The 17,904-nt window shown below is 41.2% G+C and overlaps 2 protein-coding genes across 5 annotated transcripts in view; one reads left to right on the top strand and one right to left on the bottom strand.

Annotated features, from left to right (window-relative positions):
- Positions 1–6,069, top strand: part of PTER (phosphotriesterase related) — a 60,580-nt gene extending 54,511 nt beyond the window's left edge. For all 4 annotated transcript variants that reach the window (XM_028508194.2, XM_036023872.1, XM_036023863.1 and 1 more), the window contains one exon: positions 4,360–6,069. In XM_028508194.2, the coding sequence (XP_028363995.1) occupies positions 4,360–4,570 (211 nt within the window). In that variant the 3' untranslated portion in view covers positions 4,571–6,069. The remainder of the gene's footprint in view (positions 1–4,359) is intronic.
- On the bottom strand, positions 6,008–14,482 carry C1QL3 (complement C1q like 3). The gene is made up of 2 exons (XM_028507932.2): positions 13,645–14,482; positions 6,008–7,990 (listed from the first exon to the last, which is right to left on the bottom strand). The coding sequence occupies exons 1-2, from the start codon at positions 14,230–14,232 to the stop codon at positions 7,811–7,813; spliced, it is 768 nt and encodes a 255-aa protein (XP_028363733.1). The 5' UTR covers positions 14,233–14,482; the 3' UTR covers positions 6,008–7,810.
- Between the last annotated feature and the right edge of the window lie 3,422 nt (positions 14,483–17,904).

Here is a 17,904-nt window from a genome sequence, read left to right as displayed (position 1 = left end):
AGATGTTTCTTTCCCAAGTAGAACACACTCACATAATAATTTCATACAATATTTTTGTGAAATGCCTTATTAAAAGTATTCACTAAAATATTGACTTCAACTTAAATGCTTTAAATATAATGTCTAAAGACCAAACATCGCATAAACTCTAACTTTTCAAAATTGTCTAATATGCGGTGAAAGCAAATAACTGTGGGAGTCATTCTATGCCACCCAGTGGAAAATTCTGGAGTCAAGGATGAGTGGCTACCTGGTTTATCTTGGTTACACAGTGATATGAATGCTGAATACAGCAAGTAGGGATCCTGGGAGAAGAAACAGATTTGAGATCGAAAAGGATGGCTTTTGCTTGGGAATATCTAAGTGTTGCTATCCAGTGGGGTCCTTGGATAAGAGTGTGAAGCCCAGGCTAGAAGTTTGAACTGAGACATAAACAGAGACACCATCAGTTTGTATGTGATAGCTGGGGACGAGTAAGACCACTCAGAGAAGAGAATGAGGATAGAGCCCCAGGCAACACACACATTTAAGGGACAGGCTCAGGAACTGTCACTCAGGGACAGGTTGAGAAGTTTTCAAAGTGATAATAATATCAGGAAAATACATTATTTTGGACTCTGGTGGAGAAGAATGCTGAAAGCAGAAGGGCTTGCACACATGTAACAGGTGGCAGATATCAATTGAAGTAAAGACTGAAAAGTATCCATTGGATTTTAGTCAGAAGGCTCTCATTTCACAATTAGTAAGTACAGTCTTGGTAGAAAAGGCTTGAGGAATGAGAAGGAGGTGAGTAAGAGAGATGATGTGGAGGTTACTCTTTCAAGAAGTTCAGTGATAAATGGAAGCAGGGCTGTGGGACTAACGCTAGAAGACAAGGCAGGATCGAGTGAAGGTTTGTTTTGTTTTAGGCTTTTAATTTACTGGCTGAGGAGCGTCATTCAGGACTGGTGAACAGGTGTCTCTAGGGCCCTATTAGCTTGTGCCATAGTCAGAAGTGAATATTGTCTGGAATTTAAAATGGGGTCATATGGTAGGTCTTTACCATCTTTCATGATCTCAGAACTGATTTCTTGATGAATATTGTCAACCCATGTTTTACAATTCATCTTAGAAATAGGAAGTTAGCTCCTTGGACTTGCATCCCCTGTGGAAGTGAGGTGTATATGTTGCACCCCTTTGCCTTCCATGAGTTTCCTAGACCTTCAGGAACAAGAGACAGGAGACCTGCAGGGGGAGTCTCTGACGGAGACAGCGGGGACAGCAGGAAAGGATGATGGCCAGCTCTCCCAGTATGCCTTCTTAGCTCCTGAATTTCAGCTATTAAATCCAGAACAAGAACTTAATTTGGTCAGCTTTCGTTGTGCTAATGTGAACATTCTAGATGTATGAATACACACACAAAAATTATGTGTGTGTGTGTGTTTATGCATCTCTATGTATATATGTATGTGTGTACACTTAATTTCCTTAAATTAACACCATGCACCAGGTCACTGACTCCAGCATAGCCCACAGTCATTACTGAATGAAATTCGGATTGTGTGAGCCCCAGTACCCTTGCTCCCACCTCCTGGGCTCTTGATTTTCATCATTCATTTGCAGGCCTTTTCTGAGTCTTAGTAGTCAAAAGCTCTGAAATGCAAGATGGAGAATCACGCTTCTGCCTACCTCTGGCTTTCAGCACCAGAAATTCTGTGTCTAACACCTGTTTCCAATCTTGTGCTCCATTTCTCAAATCTTATTATATCTCTGCCTTTTCACACTTTGTAGTCTCCCTCTAATATTTGTTTGCAAAACACTAACTCATTTGTATTTCCATAATTACTGTGATTTTTTGTCTTCTCATCTGTAGTGGTTCATTCCTTCTGGCAGCATCTCTAGAACTACTGCTCTTCCATACAATGCACAGCGTGAGAGATTATCTCATTTTATGCAGTGACCGCGGTTTTCTTGATGGGATGTAATTATGTTTCTAGTGCCATAACATTATCTTTCTCATGAGATAAACAGTCTCCAGAATCTTGACTTAATGAGTCCTAAGGGTTCCCATTTTCTAACGTGTATGTTATCCATTATGTTCTTACCTTAGTACTTCACAATTCAGTAAGTCTGCATTTCAAGGTATCACACAAGGCCTCTTACAGGAATTTGTTTATCCATACAATATGCTTCTGTAATAATGAGATACCACTTTTTTTCCTCAAAGAAAAGGAACAAAAATGTGGGAAAATGCTCAGAAAATATAAGGGGGAAAGTATACCCTAAAAAAATTTCTTGTGGTGTGATACTTCTTTTTAGTTGTGGATCAAAGTTCATCACACTACGTTTCAGTATTGTGTATTGTTTCTGTCAAATCTTTCTCTTTTTCATAAATAATCAATACTCTCTTAGATAATTCCTTTAAAGAGAGTTTTTGCCAAAAGTAACTTAAGAACTTTTGAACATTACACAGATTTTAAAGAGGCAAAGAACTGTGGTGGCACAATGAGCGTTCCATGAACTTGTAGGACATTTGTGATGCGGACGCGTGACATGGATGCAGGGCTCTAAACAACATGTCCAAGCGGCTCCCTGTGACCTGCAAACACAAGATCTAATCTTCAATTGTAATTTATCGATTGATTTTATTTTTATTTTTATTGATTTTTAGAGACAGTAAGAAACAGTGGGAGAGAGATTTGTTGTTCCACTTATTTATGCAGTCATTGGTTGATTCTTACATGTGCCCTGACTGAGGATTGAACCTGCAGCCTTGGCATATTGGGGTGATACTCCAACCAACTGAGCTACTTGGCCATGGCTAATTTATTTTAAAATGTATGTTCTCAGAGGGCAGGGCTTTGTACTTGAGTTTTCCATGTAGTGCACCACATTTTGCTTACTGTAGTAATTATTTAATATGACTCATGCACTAAAACAGTGATTTTCGACCTCTTTCATCTCATGGCACACATAAAATAATTACTAAAATTCTGCAGCACACCAGATAATGTATTGTATTTTTTTGCCGATCTGACAAAAAAATAGATATAATTTTCATTCATTCACACCAGATGGCTATTGTTGTGTTGGCCATTGTCATTTTTTTACTTGACAATATAAGGCAGGGGTCCCCGACCCCTGGGGCACAAACCTGTGTCGGTCAGTGAGTGACAGATGAGTGAGTGAAGCTTCATCCTGCTCCCCATTGCTCACATTATCTGCTGAGCTCCATTCCCATAAAACCAGTTGGGGACCACTGATCTAGGGGAAAAGAGGTCAGTGACTGACTGAACAGCCAGGTTTTAAAAATTCTTGCTTCAGTGTGCCGCGGCACAACAGTTGAAAATCGCTGCACTAGAATGCCAAGAGATGTTATTGAAATAAAAAGAAAACCTAGATCCACTTTGGAATCTAGAGACTGATGAGACTACATAGCAAATGCCAGAAAAGAGCCACTATCTCCAAGTTGCATCTCCTGTCATCTGAGACCTATGAAAGTCACTGCAGACACTGCCCAGAGTCCAAACACACACAGATGGAGGCTGTCAGGAGGTGACTCACACTGCAGATGACAGCATTTAACAAAGCAAAGAGGATTAGATATTTAGACAATAGCCAGGAAGCCTTTCTTTAGCCGACTGACTATAAATTTAAAGGAACAGCTAATTATCTATAGCAATCTTGAGGAAAGGGAAAGAAAGTAGAGTAAATTTTTATTGGTCAACTTCACCCAGTACTCCAAGACTAAGTCAAAACTCCCATGGACTTCGAAGGGACAAACACTCATAAGGCAGACATACCATTGCTGACCTTCTCAAAATGACTCTCTAGCTATATCATATGCCCTTCACTGACAAACCAACTGATACGACTCTCAGAATGTTTTATTTGTATGGAGATTCCCTTTGTTTCCCTATTTTAATCACAAATAGACATTGATGTTACTTGCTAGAAAATAAAAGGAGAGAGACTGAGATCTGAAGGGCAGGCCCACTAAAAGAGGAATTTTTGGAGTGGGAACTGGCTACTAATGCAGAACCAAGATATTTAGTAAAATGCAAAAGTGGTCATTCGTTCAAACTGCCATCTCCTGTCAGGAGCTCTCTTTAATGCAGTATTGCCAGGCATTGTCATAAATACCACAGGCTAGAAATTTCGGTGTTCATAGAATAAGGATCCTGTTTCTACCAAAATGCAGCAGTACCTTTATCATCACCACACAGTATTTATTAAGAGTCTCCCAGCATACATGCCATGGTGGAAGGCAGGATCTCTACAACAAACATAATAGGTTTTAAGTAAAAAGTTTAAAGTACCCTGAAAATGTGCTTTAAATGTGAGACAAATGCCATATAATGAGTTAACATTTTTTCACAGGGTGCGTCTTCTGGTGGATGAGGGCTATGGAGATCGAATTCTGATGGCACATGACATACACACAAAGCATCGGCTGATGAAATATGGAGGTCACGGCTATTCTCACATACTCACCAACGTTGTTCCTAAAATGTTGCTTAGAGGTATAGCTGAGAATGCACTTGATAAGATACTGATAGACAACCCTCAGCGATGGCTGACTTTCAAATAGGATGGTTATAAATTCACACCTTGAAAATAAAGCTTACAGAGAACACTCAGTGATTTCAAACCTGCTGTGAGATATTAATTAATCAGAGCTACATAGGAGTAGTGATGGGTCATTTCCTTTTTATAAGAGTTAGAAGCACTTTGCCTTCTCAGAGACTGGCTCTCACATCTGCACCTTCAGGGAACTGCTGTGCCTCATGGTGCCCTACCGCTTGGCTTTAGCAAAATAAACACAGACCTAACTACCAACTTCCAAACGATGACTTACAGTTTGAATCCCTTTAGTGAAGTTTTGTTTTGTTTTCTTAATTTATCAGCTGCCCTACTTGAAAATTTAAATGTTTTTAGTTAAATCAGCCCCTTTTGGAGGAGTCCAATGTTTCTCATAATATTGATGATCCAACTAATTATCCTGCTGTTCTTTAATTAATGCTTAATGAATGATGTGGCACTTTAAAATAGCTTCTTCAGCAAGGGAAGTTGAATTCTGAGATTTTTTTCAATAGATACTGTAAAACAATTACCAATTTATAATGGTAAAAATAGTGTGGAAGGTTAATTATGAGCTGTCTACCTATCTATATATACTTATAATAAATCAATTTGTATTGCCTGTGGCTTTCTGAAATACAGTTTTGCTATACATTTTGTTATATTTTGAAAAATTTGTATAAGGGGGCATGAACTCATCACATAATACTGAATTATAAAAATTCAATAATAAAAGTCAGAATATATTACATAATATAGTTTAATGAATCATTACATTTATAATAACAAAGGCCACAATTTAAGTAATTAATAATGTATAATGCAAAAAAATGTTTGCCATATATATATATACGTACATATTCCCTTTATTTCCTTTACCTTTTCTTTGTGTTCCTTGGGCTTAAATAGAGAAAATAATGCTTATTTATCTGAAGAAAAGGTCAGGTCTACTAGAAATGACAGTCTGATTCTACAGCCTACTCTCTAAAAGGTTCCCAGCCCTGATGAATTATGTAAATAAAGCCTTTTTAAAAACTCTTAGTTAAAACTCTTAGCTGATGTGCAGTGTTTATAAATTAATCTTTTGGTTGAATCCTCAGTATGCTATCTGTTACCTAAAAAAAAGAAGAAGAAAAAGAATTCCCCGAACCCTGTTGCTAATTCCTCTTTAATAGTACATATTGTTAAATTGAAATAAAATCCACTGTAACTTTGTTATAAGTTATCTTATATATTAGGAAGGCCAGATAGAATTAGTCATTATTCTTGAAGAATGGGCTGAGTGCTTTAAATCATATAACCATGACAGTTCCCCAGATTAAGGCATTTAAACCAAGCACACAGAACCTGCAGATGGGAACACCATGCATAACTCTTAGGGAAAGGTAAGGTTTGCTAAATAAAAGATATTTCTGTGGATCAAAGATGATCAAGTTTTCTGTGTTAGAACATAAAGTACCCAAGAGGAAAGAGCCAGAAGAACAAATTAATTCCTTTAAATGAAAAAAATGCAAATGTCCTTTACCAGAAAAACAAATAGATTTTTAAATCTGTTTTTGAAGTCTACTTGTTAAAGAGTCTTCAAAGGCAGCTGAGAGGGGAACAGATTTTTCATTGTAACAGTGGAAGTTGTCTGATAGTCAGGATGTATCAACACGCATTTTTGTTGATCTTTTTCTTAGTTTTAAGGAGATGGCTTTTGGCAGTGTGTTTTAAATAGAGGGAAAGGATTTGCACCGCTTTCAAAATCTACTTTACTGTCAGCTTCAATCCACCTGAGAAAAAAAATTGATAATTCAAATGCGTATAATTCATAAACACTACAAAGGAGAGCCACTTTGTTTCAGCAATCCTAATATTAACAGTCTGCCACAGAACGCAGTGAAAAGTATCGATTGGCAGGGGTAACAGAGCAGCCATAGGCTTAATTTACAGACACGTGATGCCTAGGACCGCATACAATTCAATTTTCTGGATAACTCTTAAAAGAGAAGTCATTTAAATTATTTTGCTATTCCATATATTTTTGTCATCCAAAATATATTTCAATCCAAAATAAGTCAGATAATTTATATGTTTGTGTGTATGCATACACATATATTTTTTTAATTAAAAATTTGAAGCTATACCAGCCACTGTGCCTATGGTCTGAAGCCATATATATATCTATTCATCTATATGTGTGTGTGTATATATGTGTACATATATACATACACACACGGCAGGTATTTCTATAAAATATATACACTCTGTTGTCATACTGGTTATATGTGAAATTGTTCATTTTGAAATAACCTCAGGCCACAACTTACAGTAACTCTTTGAAGGCCTTCCTTAGAGTCCCCTTGGTGATGCATGCAGTAGCTCAAATTAAAGTTTCGTGTATTAGGTTATGAATAATCTTTTGTTCCAAAGAAGGCAAACAACCTCAGTCTGATTTAACACCAAAGAATACATTTCTCTGACTTTCCTAGTAAATCTAAACACATTCTATTGACAAAATGGACACTTAGGGGATTTTCTAATACCATACATATTACACATTTTCACACTTACAGGGTCAACCTATGATACAATTTCAATCTCTATTTTTAAAGACTATCACCAGAAAAGAGAAAAGAAAATCCATAAGAAAAAGAAAATGGGAAAATGACCATAGGCTTGGGAATTTGCTCAAATCCAGAAAATTCCAGGTTAAGGCTTGAAGTTGAATCATTCCCAGGTCTAGCTCTAAAGTTCACAAGAGTACAAGGCAAACAATTTCTTTGGGGACAAGCAGCATTGTTTCAATTAGACCTTCTCCTGCAGGGTAAAATCATTCCTCCCCACACTAGGAATGAGCTCCGAGAATCATAATAAGCGGTACACTCACAAGAACCAAAGCTGACATGGGTAAGAGCAGCAGGATCACGGTACACCAAAGTATCATATATACTGAAGAAATAATTCGTGTCTTAGATTTTTCTATAAAAATTTGTTATCTATATAGGACTTCATTCACATGGACACTAACAATAAGGAGTATTTGCTTTGGCGGTAGTGGATCACACATCTGCTTATCTTGCTTTTAATATTTTTTTACATAATGTTTCTGAGAATACAGATGTGAGTCAGGTAGCATTTGAATCCCCCACTTAAATACATTTGAGGGGCCCCACAACTGGCATTCCCCTGGGATCCTTGATTCACTGATGTAAGCCATACGAATCCAGTGTCCAAACTCAGAACAGTAAGCTCAGTTTCTACATGATCAGTCAGCATAAATGATAAATCCAGAAAATGTGCTGTATTTGTTGTTGTTTCCTCCATGGGCTTTCCCACCATCTAATTTGATGTAGACTTCGTCTCCTGGCTCCAAATGAAGGACTACACTGTTACTGGCATAGTCGTAATTCTGATCAGCATCCTGGGCGATCGCACTAGCACGCACCTATGTGAAACAGACAAGAGTTAGAATTTGTCAAAGAGGATCTTTGAGTTTTCTTTTAGGCCATCTACAAGCGATGTGCTGCCATAGCACAGAACTGACACAGAAATGTCCACCTTGGCCTTTGGAGCTCTCTGAGGATATTTTAGGCATCGTTTCAGCTGTGTTATCGGAAAGGAGGAACGAAAAGGAGAAAACAGTGTTTTTGTGAGTCATACCAGCAGTCTTTCCTTACTACATTTGGTAAAAAGTACAAGCCACTTTATTTCTTCCTAAATCACTACTTTTTCTAAATCTTGGAACCTCTGTGTCCAATCAGTTCTTGAAATAGGAATAATACAGTAACATCTTGCATTTTAATTTATCCAATCACACTATTGTAACCAACTGTTGAGGAACACAGAAATTCAGTCCAAACTTTAGCTGGGTCTCACAATTGTTAAAACATTGAGGTACACAGTAGGTGACAACTCAGAGAAATACCACTACTCTAACTATACTATACAGGAAGAAAGCCATTTGATATCGGGCTTTCAAAATTTAATTCAAGTAAAGCCCCCTTTACCAGAAGTTTAACTCACTTAAACATCTGTGACTATATCACCCAAATTTTCAGTTTTTTTTCTATTTGTACCTTTTTATCATTTAATTGTGATGTCTGCAAATAAATAAATTTCAACATCTAAAATTATAGAAGGAACTAAATTTCCATGATTTGAAGTCTTTCAAATTGCTAAGATTTTTGAATGATCTCATTAAATGTGTAGTTTGCTTTGAAGATGGAGCTCGCTTATAAATCTACTCTGTGATCTCATTAGTGAATTGACAGAAATTTGCAAACAGTCAAATTGCCTATCATATCAAGTAACATGGACATTCTGTCACATCCTAAACTCAAATTGGGCTTCATGTCCACTTAGCTAGATTTCGATACTGCCTTGGAAAAAAAATTTTCAATAGACAGGCTTGTATTTGATTTATTTGAGTAAAACATCTACTTTGTGGCTTGTTTCTATTCCAGTATAATGATATTTCCCTGAAAAACACAGCAAGTGATTTAGTGGTTTTGTAAATCTGCACTATGTAATAATGCATGACTTGGGGTATAATATACAAGATTTTATCACTTGGTAAAATGAGGGAAATGAGACATAAGTCAAGAATTTCCATGCATGTCTTTCAAAATGTAAATGATAGGTTTTCAAATTAAATTTTTATGTGATATGTTCTCACATTAATGCTGAAATGTTAAAAAAAAGAAGTCTCTTTGACACTGCTGAACTTGTAAAGTAATTTAAGTAGTATTTTAAATTTTTCTTTCTGAATATCATATAGCAAAAGGAGACAAGGGCTTACAGGATTTAGAATTCTTTAACACCTTGGTAACTGGCACTAATGCAATAACAGCAACATGCCACACAGTTATGCTGTGAAGCACTGGCTGAAATGTGCACCCCAATTTAGTGAATGATCTGTTTTGACCACTAAGTGATAATACAATTGAGTGTCACAATATTTCCTAGGAATTAATCATAAGTTTGTAGGAGTTGAGTGCTTTGATTTATTAATTTCATCTAGTCATTAATTCCCAGGGAAAAAAAATCTGCTAGGAGGATAGCACTATTATGACCTGATCTTTCTTATGTGTGGATTTTTAATGTGTGAGAAAAAGTAAAATACAAAATAGTAATTAGCCATATTAGTAATATATTCATTAATTATCAATCCATAGTATACTTCTCAGCTGTTATTGATAACCTGACATATTTTATCTACTGCTTAGGCATTTACTATGTAACACTTTTCTATATCAAGGCATTTGGGAACCAGGTCTCATTAAAATCACTTGATTCAGAGGCACTAATCTTAAAAATACTGTAATGCAGTTTTTATTTATAGGGTAGAATCACAAACCCACGTAATTATTACCATTTTTATTTAGTAGGGATAACCACAAGAAAGTGTCATCTCACAGACTGGAAGTTACCCTATGGTTTCACTTCCTTTGTGAAAAAAAAAGCCAGTGTGATTGCTTTTTAATGACAGTGATCCTCTAAGATTCTAACCTGTACTGTACCGTGAGACTTTGCCAATTAAATAACTGCCATGTTCAAGGGTACTCTGCATGATCTCAGCATTCCTGCTCACCTGATCATACTCTAAAGGTATAATGGCACTTAAAACTTCAAGCTCTAGTCTCTAACTCAGTGACTTCCAACAATTCCTCCTTTAAGCCATCAAACTATTGAGGAAGGTAATGCATCCACCCTGGAGGCTATTTTTGGCTTCCCAAATGTACATTGATTTCAGCATTTTCCCTGGGAATGTGATGTATCCTTTCTTTGGCTCTCCATATCCATTTCCATCTAAATGTGCTCTAATATCTTTTCATGTTAGAAGTATTTAGATTCAGCTTGATCTTTAGTACATGTTTCATGGCCCCTAAAAAGATAATTAATTTGACATTTTATTGATCTCGATAATAAATGAATATCAACCTACAAACTATTCACTGTTCCCAATATACCTCTTGTTCACTGGTGCCATAACTAATAAATTGTTAAAGCAAAAACTGGTCTTTAATTATCTTATAGTTCTAATCTTGAGCCTGTTTACATTTTTATCATAGTGGCTTATTATAGTAGTATTTTAATGATTGCATTCAAATAGCAATATTTTTATTTGAGTTTTCTGCTAACAGTATAGAAACATATTAAAAATATTTTCTGTTTCTATGTAAACTGTGTGAATCCAATTTTTACCTTTAATATGCACTGTCATGGGCTCGCAGCAAAATGGTAAGGTTAAATTTAGGTTGGTGGTTTCACTGGGAATATGAGAAGTGGGTGTGTTTGTGAGAATATAATGGGTTGGGTAGCTTCAGCATTACCACATTAGTGAGGGTATATCATTAGAGACAATATTTATGGTAACATTTGCTAATTTAATTAATTGCTACTGATGTTCTCATAATTTCATTTTCATTGTACTTCTGTGGAATCATAAACAAAAGGTTAAGTGGTGCATCAGGTTAATTTACTGGCCTTTGATGTTTCCATCTGTGATCCTGCATTAACACAAATCATAAATAACATGTTTCTCTTCTGGTAAAGGTCCAGAGGCATTTCTCTATCCTAGAGTGAACTGCATTTTAGTGCAATTTTTGTGTTTCTCTAACCCACTTAATCCACAGAACATGACACTGACATGGGTCTCTGAGCTGCTGTTTTGTGAAAACAAATTAGGTCAGTTCAGAGCGGGAAACTGCCATTCTACAAAGTAAGCGGACAAGAGCATAACTGAAAAGCAAGGTGGACTATTTATTCCATATTAATAAAGATATATAAGATTTCTCATCTATAACTGTGTGCAGACCAGACTTTCCAAAATAGTTTTATTCTAGAGATAAAGGTCCTTAAAAGTAATATTGCAATAGCCATTTTCCAAAATAGCCCATGCTAAATTCAGAAATATGCTGTTTGTTACTATATTTATTTTTCTGAATTAGTTGTTGCACACTTTTAAAGTAGATTAGTGATGCCAATAAAAAGCCTTATACACTTAAGGTCAGCTGTTTTGCCTTGTTCTTTTTTCTTCAGCCTTAAGAATGTACACACTAGGGTGATACAAAGAAGCAGTCCACACTCCAGACAATGAAATAATTTAAAAGCAAAACGCACATAGAATACCTATGCAGAACGGTTTTCTTGGAATCAGTGTAACATCCTGGGCTCAGCAGTCTAGATATCAACATTTAAAGTAATTCAAATATCTTGTTCCCTGGTTTTTCATGTAATTGCAATTTCCAGATATTTAAAGAGGTGAGCACTTTTATACATTGGCTAATTAAACTTGAATTTTACTCCATTTTAGTGAATACCTCTAAAAACAATCTCTTCGGTATGATAGTAATTTCCAGACTCAACCTTTGAGTCAGAAGATAGCCAGTGTGTAAACAAATGGTGCCTGGACTGTCTGCGGAGGAGCTGCTCCTGAGCCCTGGTGGAAGGGGGACACCATCGCTCCATATTGGCACCAGGAGTCATGCCCTTTCACAGCCATTTACCTATTGCTCTGCAAGCAATTGTTATTTATCTTACTATTATTTTCGTGCAAAACTATAATAAACAGCCCTTTCAGTGCCTCCTGGTGGACATTATTTCTCTTTTTGTTCTACAGAGTCCTGACGAATCCTGATGGGCCCTTAAGCAATTTACTTCATAATCCTTTAGAGGTGAGGGGTGGTAGGAAAGGGAAGGGATGGGACTTTTTTTGTTTTTTGTCCTTTACATCTCTTATACATTTAGTGTATTTTTCTTTCGATTTTGGAACAATTCTGACACTGAATTAAGTTTTTTGAAGAAATCCAGCTTCAGTGCTGCTTAATAGAAACCTGGGTTATAGTTTAAAAGGTCTGAATTCAGGGGGTGAGTCACCAAGTCCCACAGACTTGGTGAAACCAAAGTTGGTCAGGGCCGGGGCTCAGACCATTCACTGCGCCACCTCTTAAACCAAGCTAGAATTCAAGAACTCAGTCAGGACGGCAAGCTACAAGGCTTTGTCTCCAGCGGCCACTGATTCGTCAAATGCAGAGGGTCTAATTACACTTTCAGGCAGTTACAATTATTATTTTCCTCTTGTGACTAAGAGATAAGACACACTTTGGTTTTGCAATGACTGCGAATTTCTCAAGCAAACTGGCAATTTTATACTGGCCCAGTATAAAATTGCAGCCATGTGGCCCTTGCGGCAGCTCCAACCAGCTCAAGAGATCGAGTCTTCCTAGCCCAGGGCTAATCTGAGGCTATTTCACAGTCAAGGCCAAGGCCGCTTCCTATGTGGACTTCAAAGATGGGGCTGGAAGGACCATCACGCGGGTGCTCTGGGGCTTTCTGGCGGTGAGGCTCAGAGCCCCAGGCTGAACTAGGCTCTCGCCCTCCTTTCCACCTGCCGGTGCGTCCTCGCGCCAACTCCAGGAAGTGGAGTTTGGATTCTGTGTTTGGGAGACTGTTTTACAGTGTAAACTCATGAATCTCAACTTGCCCTTCCGTTATGAGCACCCATTACCTCTCCCTCTTCTTCTCCTCGGCTGATAACTAAATCGGAGTTTGTGTCTAGAACTAGGTAGACTGCGCGAGTTTCCCGGTCTGGGACGCGCTGGAACTTGCTCCTTCAGGACACCTCTTTCTCCCTTGGGCCCTTGTCTTTCTCCCCCGGGTTTGGGCTTGTCGCCCTGGCACGCTCATCCTGGACTCCCCCAGCCCTTCTATTCCCGCCGAAGCCTGCGAGCAATGACCCTACGGTGCTGAGAATCCCACAGCCGGAGTCACTTACTGCTGCTCCCGGACTCCCCAGTACACGAGCTGTTCTGGGAACCGAGTTCCGACTTCCCGCCCCTCGAGGGTCACAGTCAAATGCGTAAGCACCGAGCGCAGGTCCTGGGCTCAGAACCACCCTCTTGGGCGCGAAAGACCTCTTTAGCTTACGACCCCCGAATCCCCAGAGTGGAATGGCGTACTCCCTCGCGTCGCTCCGGAGAGCCCCAGCTGAAGCGCCCTTTCTCCGCCGACTCCCACCCCATTTCCGGGGTCTCCTCCCTCTCGCTCGCACCTTGCAGCGCTCCTTCCCCGCCCTCCCCGCTGCCTGTCCGCACTCACCTGGTTGTTTTTGCAAAGATCAGCCCACATGCTGGTGCCGTCCCCACCGCGCATCAGGACGTGGTAGGTGAAGAAGTAGATGCCCGGGATAGAGCACGTGAACTTGCCCGTGGTGGGATCGTAGTGGTTACCGAGGTTGGTGACTACGTCGTCGAACTTGAGCACCTCGTAGCCTTCGTGCTGCCGCTTGAGGCCAGCGTAGAAGGCGATCTTGGGCACCGTGCTGTAGGTGGCCGCGCTGATGGCCCCGGCCGCGTTCAGACCGGGCGCCCCCGGCGGACCCGGCAGGCCTTGGCGGCCGGGCTCGCCCTTTTCGCCCGGCGGGCCCACGGGACCCGGTGGCCCAGGCTCACCGGGGGGCCCACGCGGGCCTGCCTTCCCGGGCCTGCCGGCCTCGCCTTTGGGGCCCTGGATGAAGGTGGGCAGGGACTGCATGAGGCCGCGGTCGGGCGTGGCGGCCGTGCTGGGTGCCTTGGTGCCCCCGTAGGGGTCGCAGACCATGCGGCAGGTGCCTAGCATCTCGTAGTGCGCCGACGTGCCGGCCGAGCTCACCAGCACCGGGATGAGGATGACCAGCAGCAGCACCATCACCACCCCCAGCGCCCCGGCGGCGATCAGGCGCCTCCTGCTGCCCACCAGCCGGCTCAGCGCGGGGCGATCCTCCTGTCTGCTTTTGGACAAAATTTTGAAGGTTGGGCGGGGACCTCTTCAGAGCCGAAAACAAGCCCCTGCGATCCCCAACTCCCCTGAGCGGGCGGGCGCCGGCCGCTCCTAGGCTGCTCCTGCTCCCCCCGCTGAGGCTGCGGCTGGGGAGGGAGCTCGGACGCCTAGTGACTTGAGCTGAAGTCCCGAGGTGGGGGTGGGGGCTGGGGGAGGGGTGCGCAGCGCGCCCTCTCGCCTCCACCGAGCCCCTTCGCACCTGTGGCTGCCGACGCTCCGGGAGGGCACCCGCCACTAGGAGGGCAGAGCCAGCCGCTGCCTCTCGCTCTCGCCGGGACCCGCTCACACTTTTATGCCACTGCCTGCGATCGACTTTTCCGTTTTTGCAGACTGCGCCAGTTCGCACCAACTTTCCCTCTGAAGTTGCCTTTTGCTGCCTCCTTCTTCTCTTCTTTCGCTCGCTCTGTTCACCCTTCCCCTGCCTTTTTTCCTTCCTCCTTTGCAACAACCACAACTCTAATAGACAGGCACCCCCAAAGACCCGCGCTGGGCACGCGAGCTGGGGCCAGCGGCTCCACGGTGCGCAGAGGGGCGGGCACGGTCGCTCGGCGAGGCTCGGGACTGGAGCGGAGGAGCTAAAGAGAAGCTAAAGAGCAGCGGTGGTGAGCGCCTCACCGCCGGGAGCCGAGCGAGAGAGAGAGACTGAACGTAGAATTCAGCCTGGGTACCACCTGCCAGCAGAAGAGGAGGCTGAAAACGCGCGCCGGAGCAATTTATAGGCACCCAAGGCACAGAGGAAGGGGAGCCGCTTTGGCATCTCATTGCAGCATCTGCTCTGCTCATCCCACTCAGGGAGAGTTTGGCATTACTCTGACAATGTGGGATTTTTTTTTCTCTCCCCCCACCCCTTCTGCACATGGATGAACAGTGAGATCCTGAATATTCCCTTGCTAACCCAGATGATGGCAGGGCTCTCACTGGACGTGGTGGGGGGCGGGGGGGTGGCGGGTGGAGACAGATGTGCAGTAGCTCTCAGAACTCAAGGGTCACACCTAAGCCCCTGTGTCACCACCGCCAGCAGTCCCAGTTGGAGGGAGGAAGAGAAGGTTGAAAGGAGTGGGGCTTGGCTGACAATATTTGTCTACAGGCTCACCCACAATCAGTGCTTCAGGTGTTTTTTTCAAAATGCCACTTTTAACATAACGAGGGCCCTTTAGAATTTTCCAGATGGTAGATGTGTGTGTTTTTTTAACCTTACGGTTTTCCTCACCACCCTTCTGAAATGAAATGAGTTGTTACCCAGGGAACAGTAAGGTGTGTTGAAAAGCCAAAGGGCATTTCTCAATGATTTTAGATGAACATGCCCATCACATAAAGAAAGGGGGGAGGGTTGGCTCTTTTTACAAATGTTGCAAATGGTGAGTGTCTACATATATACTCCACTTATGGGCTTACAATTAGAGCAACCTTTCAGGAGACACAGCCATAGGACCTGACATTGAATTTACTTAAGAATGGTAAATGTATAAGATATTATCATTTGTCAAAATGACTCCAAAAGTCTTAAGATAGAGCAAGCAGCATTTACCAAGTACTGGGCAAGATCTTTTCCTAAGCTATGGAAAGGGTCCTATAAGCTCCTAGCACGTTTCCTGCCTGTATCCTGGGGGATGGGGAAAATAGAAAAATATGAGAAAGAAGAGCCCCATTTACTTTGGGAGAGTAGAAGAAGGAACAGCCTAGATTTACAATATTAATGGAAAGCCCTCAGAGTAGATATTAGGCAAGTTATCCCACCAACACACACATAAGACACACAAGAATGGTTTGAAATAAATAAGCAGAATTGATTTGTAAATCATACTTTTGCATTCAGGAGCAATGGGTGTCAATCAAACATGGGTGACATTTGCTTGTCAATACAGGGATGATGGCTAGAAAGACAGAGACTTATTACATCAGGCAGGAATGTGAAATGAGAAGCAAGAACAAATAAGACTACAGCAAGCAAACAAAACAGTAACATCTGGATGACAGCTTGCCTGTGGACCCCCGTGCATGTGGACACCCCCTTCTCTGTTCCTTTTGCCTACCCTGACCCCACCCTGTTTGTTTCATTCTTTCTTTCCTTCTTTCAGAACTAAATAAGGTCAAATGAGCAGGCAGAAGGAAACAAAGATTCATTGATCCTTATAAGAGAAATATCAGCGGCTCCTTCAGGGCTTTCCTGGGAGGATCAACACCGAGTGTCGGGCAGTGGGGCAAAGTCTGGCCCAGGTCTCCACAGTGTCTCTGAGCTGGGCTGCTGAGATACCCCTGCTACTGGGAAACACTCCTTCCTGCTTCTCAAACATTTCACTCTTATTACGTATAAATGTGTGTCTATGTCTTGGGTGTAATTATACATATATTTCAGAATATTCATATGAGCTACCTTATTTTCATATGTTTAAGCAGCAGACACATGGTTAAGTTCTGTCCTGGACATAATACCTATTTTCCTAACATATCTTCTGGGTTGCTTCAAAAAAGTCACCTTTGTTTTGAAGGACAAAATGGTAAAAGCTGTGGTGTCTGCAATACAGACTAGTGAGTTAATGAAATAAACTCTTCTCTGATAACACCAAATTATCAAACTTCATAAGGCCTCTTTATTGCTAAAGAGAGTTCAGTGGGGGATAAAAATTTGGAGTTTTCTAAATGTAGAATTATATAAACAAACCCTTATTGAAAATCTCAAGATACATGGAGTTCCTCTTTGAAGAATGCTCATCTCGTAAAGAAACCCAACAAGGATAACATAAAATAGTAGAGTTGGAATGGACCCTAGAAAGCCAGTCCCCACCTGCTCACTTTGCAAATGGTGAGATGAGACACCGAGCTCGGAGCAGAATCGGGCCCTCTGATGTGAGTACAGCACGCCTCGCTTTATTGCACTTCATGGGGACCGCATTTTGTACAAACTGAAAGTTTTCAGCAACCACCAGTGAAAAGATGATGACTCAATGAAGGCTTAGATAATGGTTAGCATGCTTTAGCAATAAAGTAGTTTTAATTAAGGTATGTACATTGTTTTTTAGACTTAATGCTATGGCAGACTTAATAGACTACAGCACAGTATAAACATAACTTTTATATGCACTGGGAAACCAAGAAATTGTTGTGACTCATTTTATTACAATACTCATCTTATTGAGGGGCTGGAAACCAAACCCACAGTATTTCCAAGGTATGCCTGTGCACCTTCCTCCGCATCAAAACCTCAACACATACCAGTGCAGCCCCAGACCTGCGGTCTTGGTCCCTGTAATTGAGGCTTCCATCTTTCCATTTTGTCTAGTCCAAAGCAAAGCTTGATTTTGCAAGTGAGGGTTCTAACATCTCAAAGTTCTGCTGAGATTTGGAAAGGTGCCCAGTAGCCATCATTCATAGCGAAGACATCACCTCCCAGGTCACAAGGCTGAGCCCAGTTTTTCAGCTGCACACACCCGGGCAGCGCATGGACATTTGGTTTTGTTTGGTGAGGTTTAAATTACTGGTATCCTTCTTTTACTCTAGAAATGTCCCACCATGTACATACTTTGGGAGGAAATTTCTTCC

Source organism: Phyllostomus discolor, chromosome 1 (assembly GCF_004126475.2).
Source record: "Phyllostomus discolor isolate MPI-MPIP mPhyDis1 chromosome 1, mPhyDis1.pri.v3, whole genome shotgun sequence".
Classification (NCBI taxonomy): Eukaryota; Metazoa; Chordata; class Mammalia; order Chiroptera; family Phyllostomidae; genus Phyllostomus; species Phyllostomus discolor.
The sequence above is the reverse complement of the archived record's forward strand: the minus strand, read 5'-3'. Positions and strand labels throughout refer to the sequence as shown.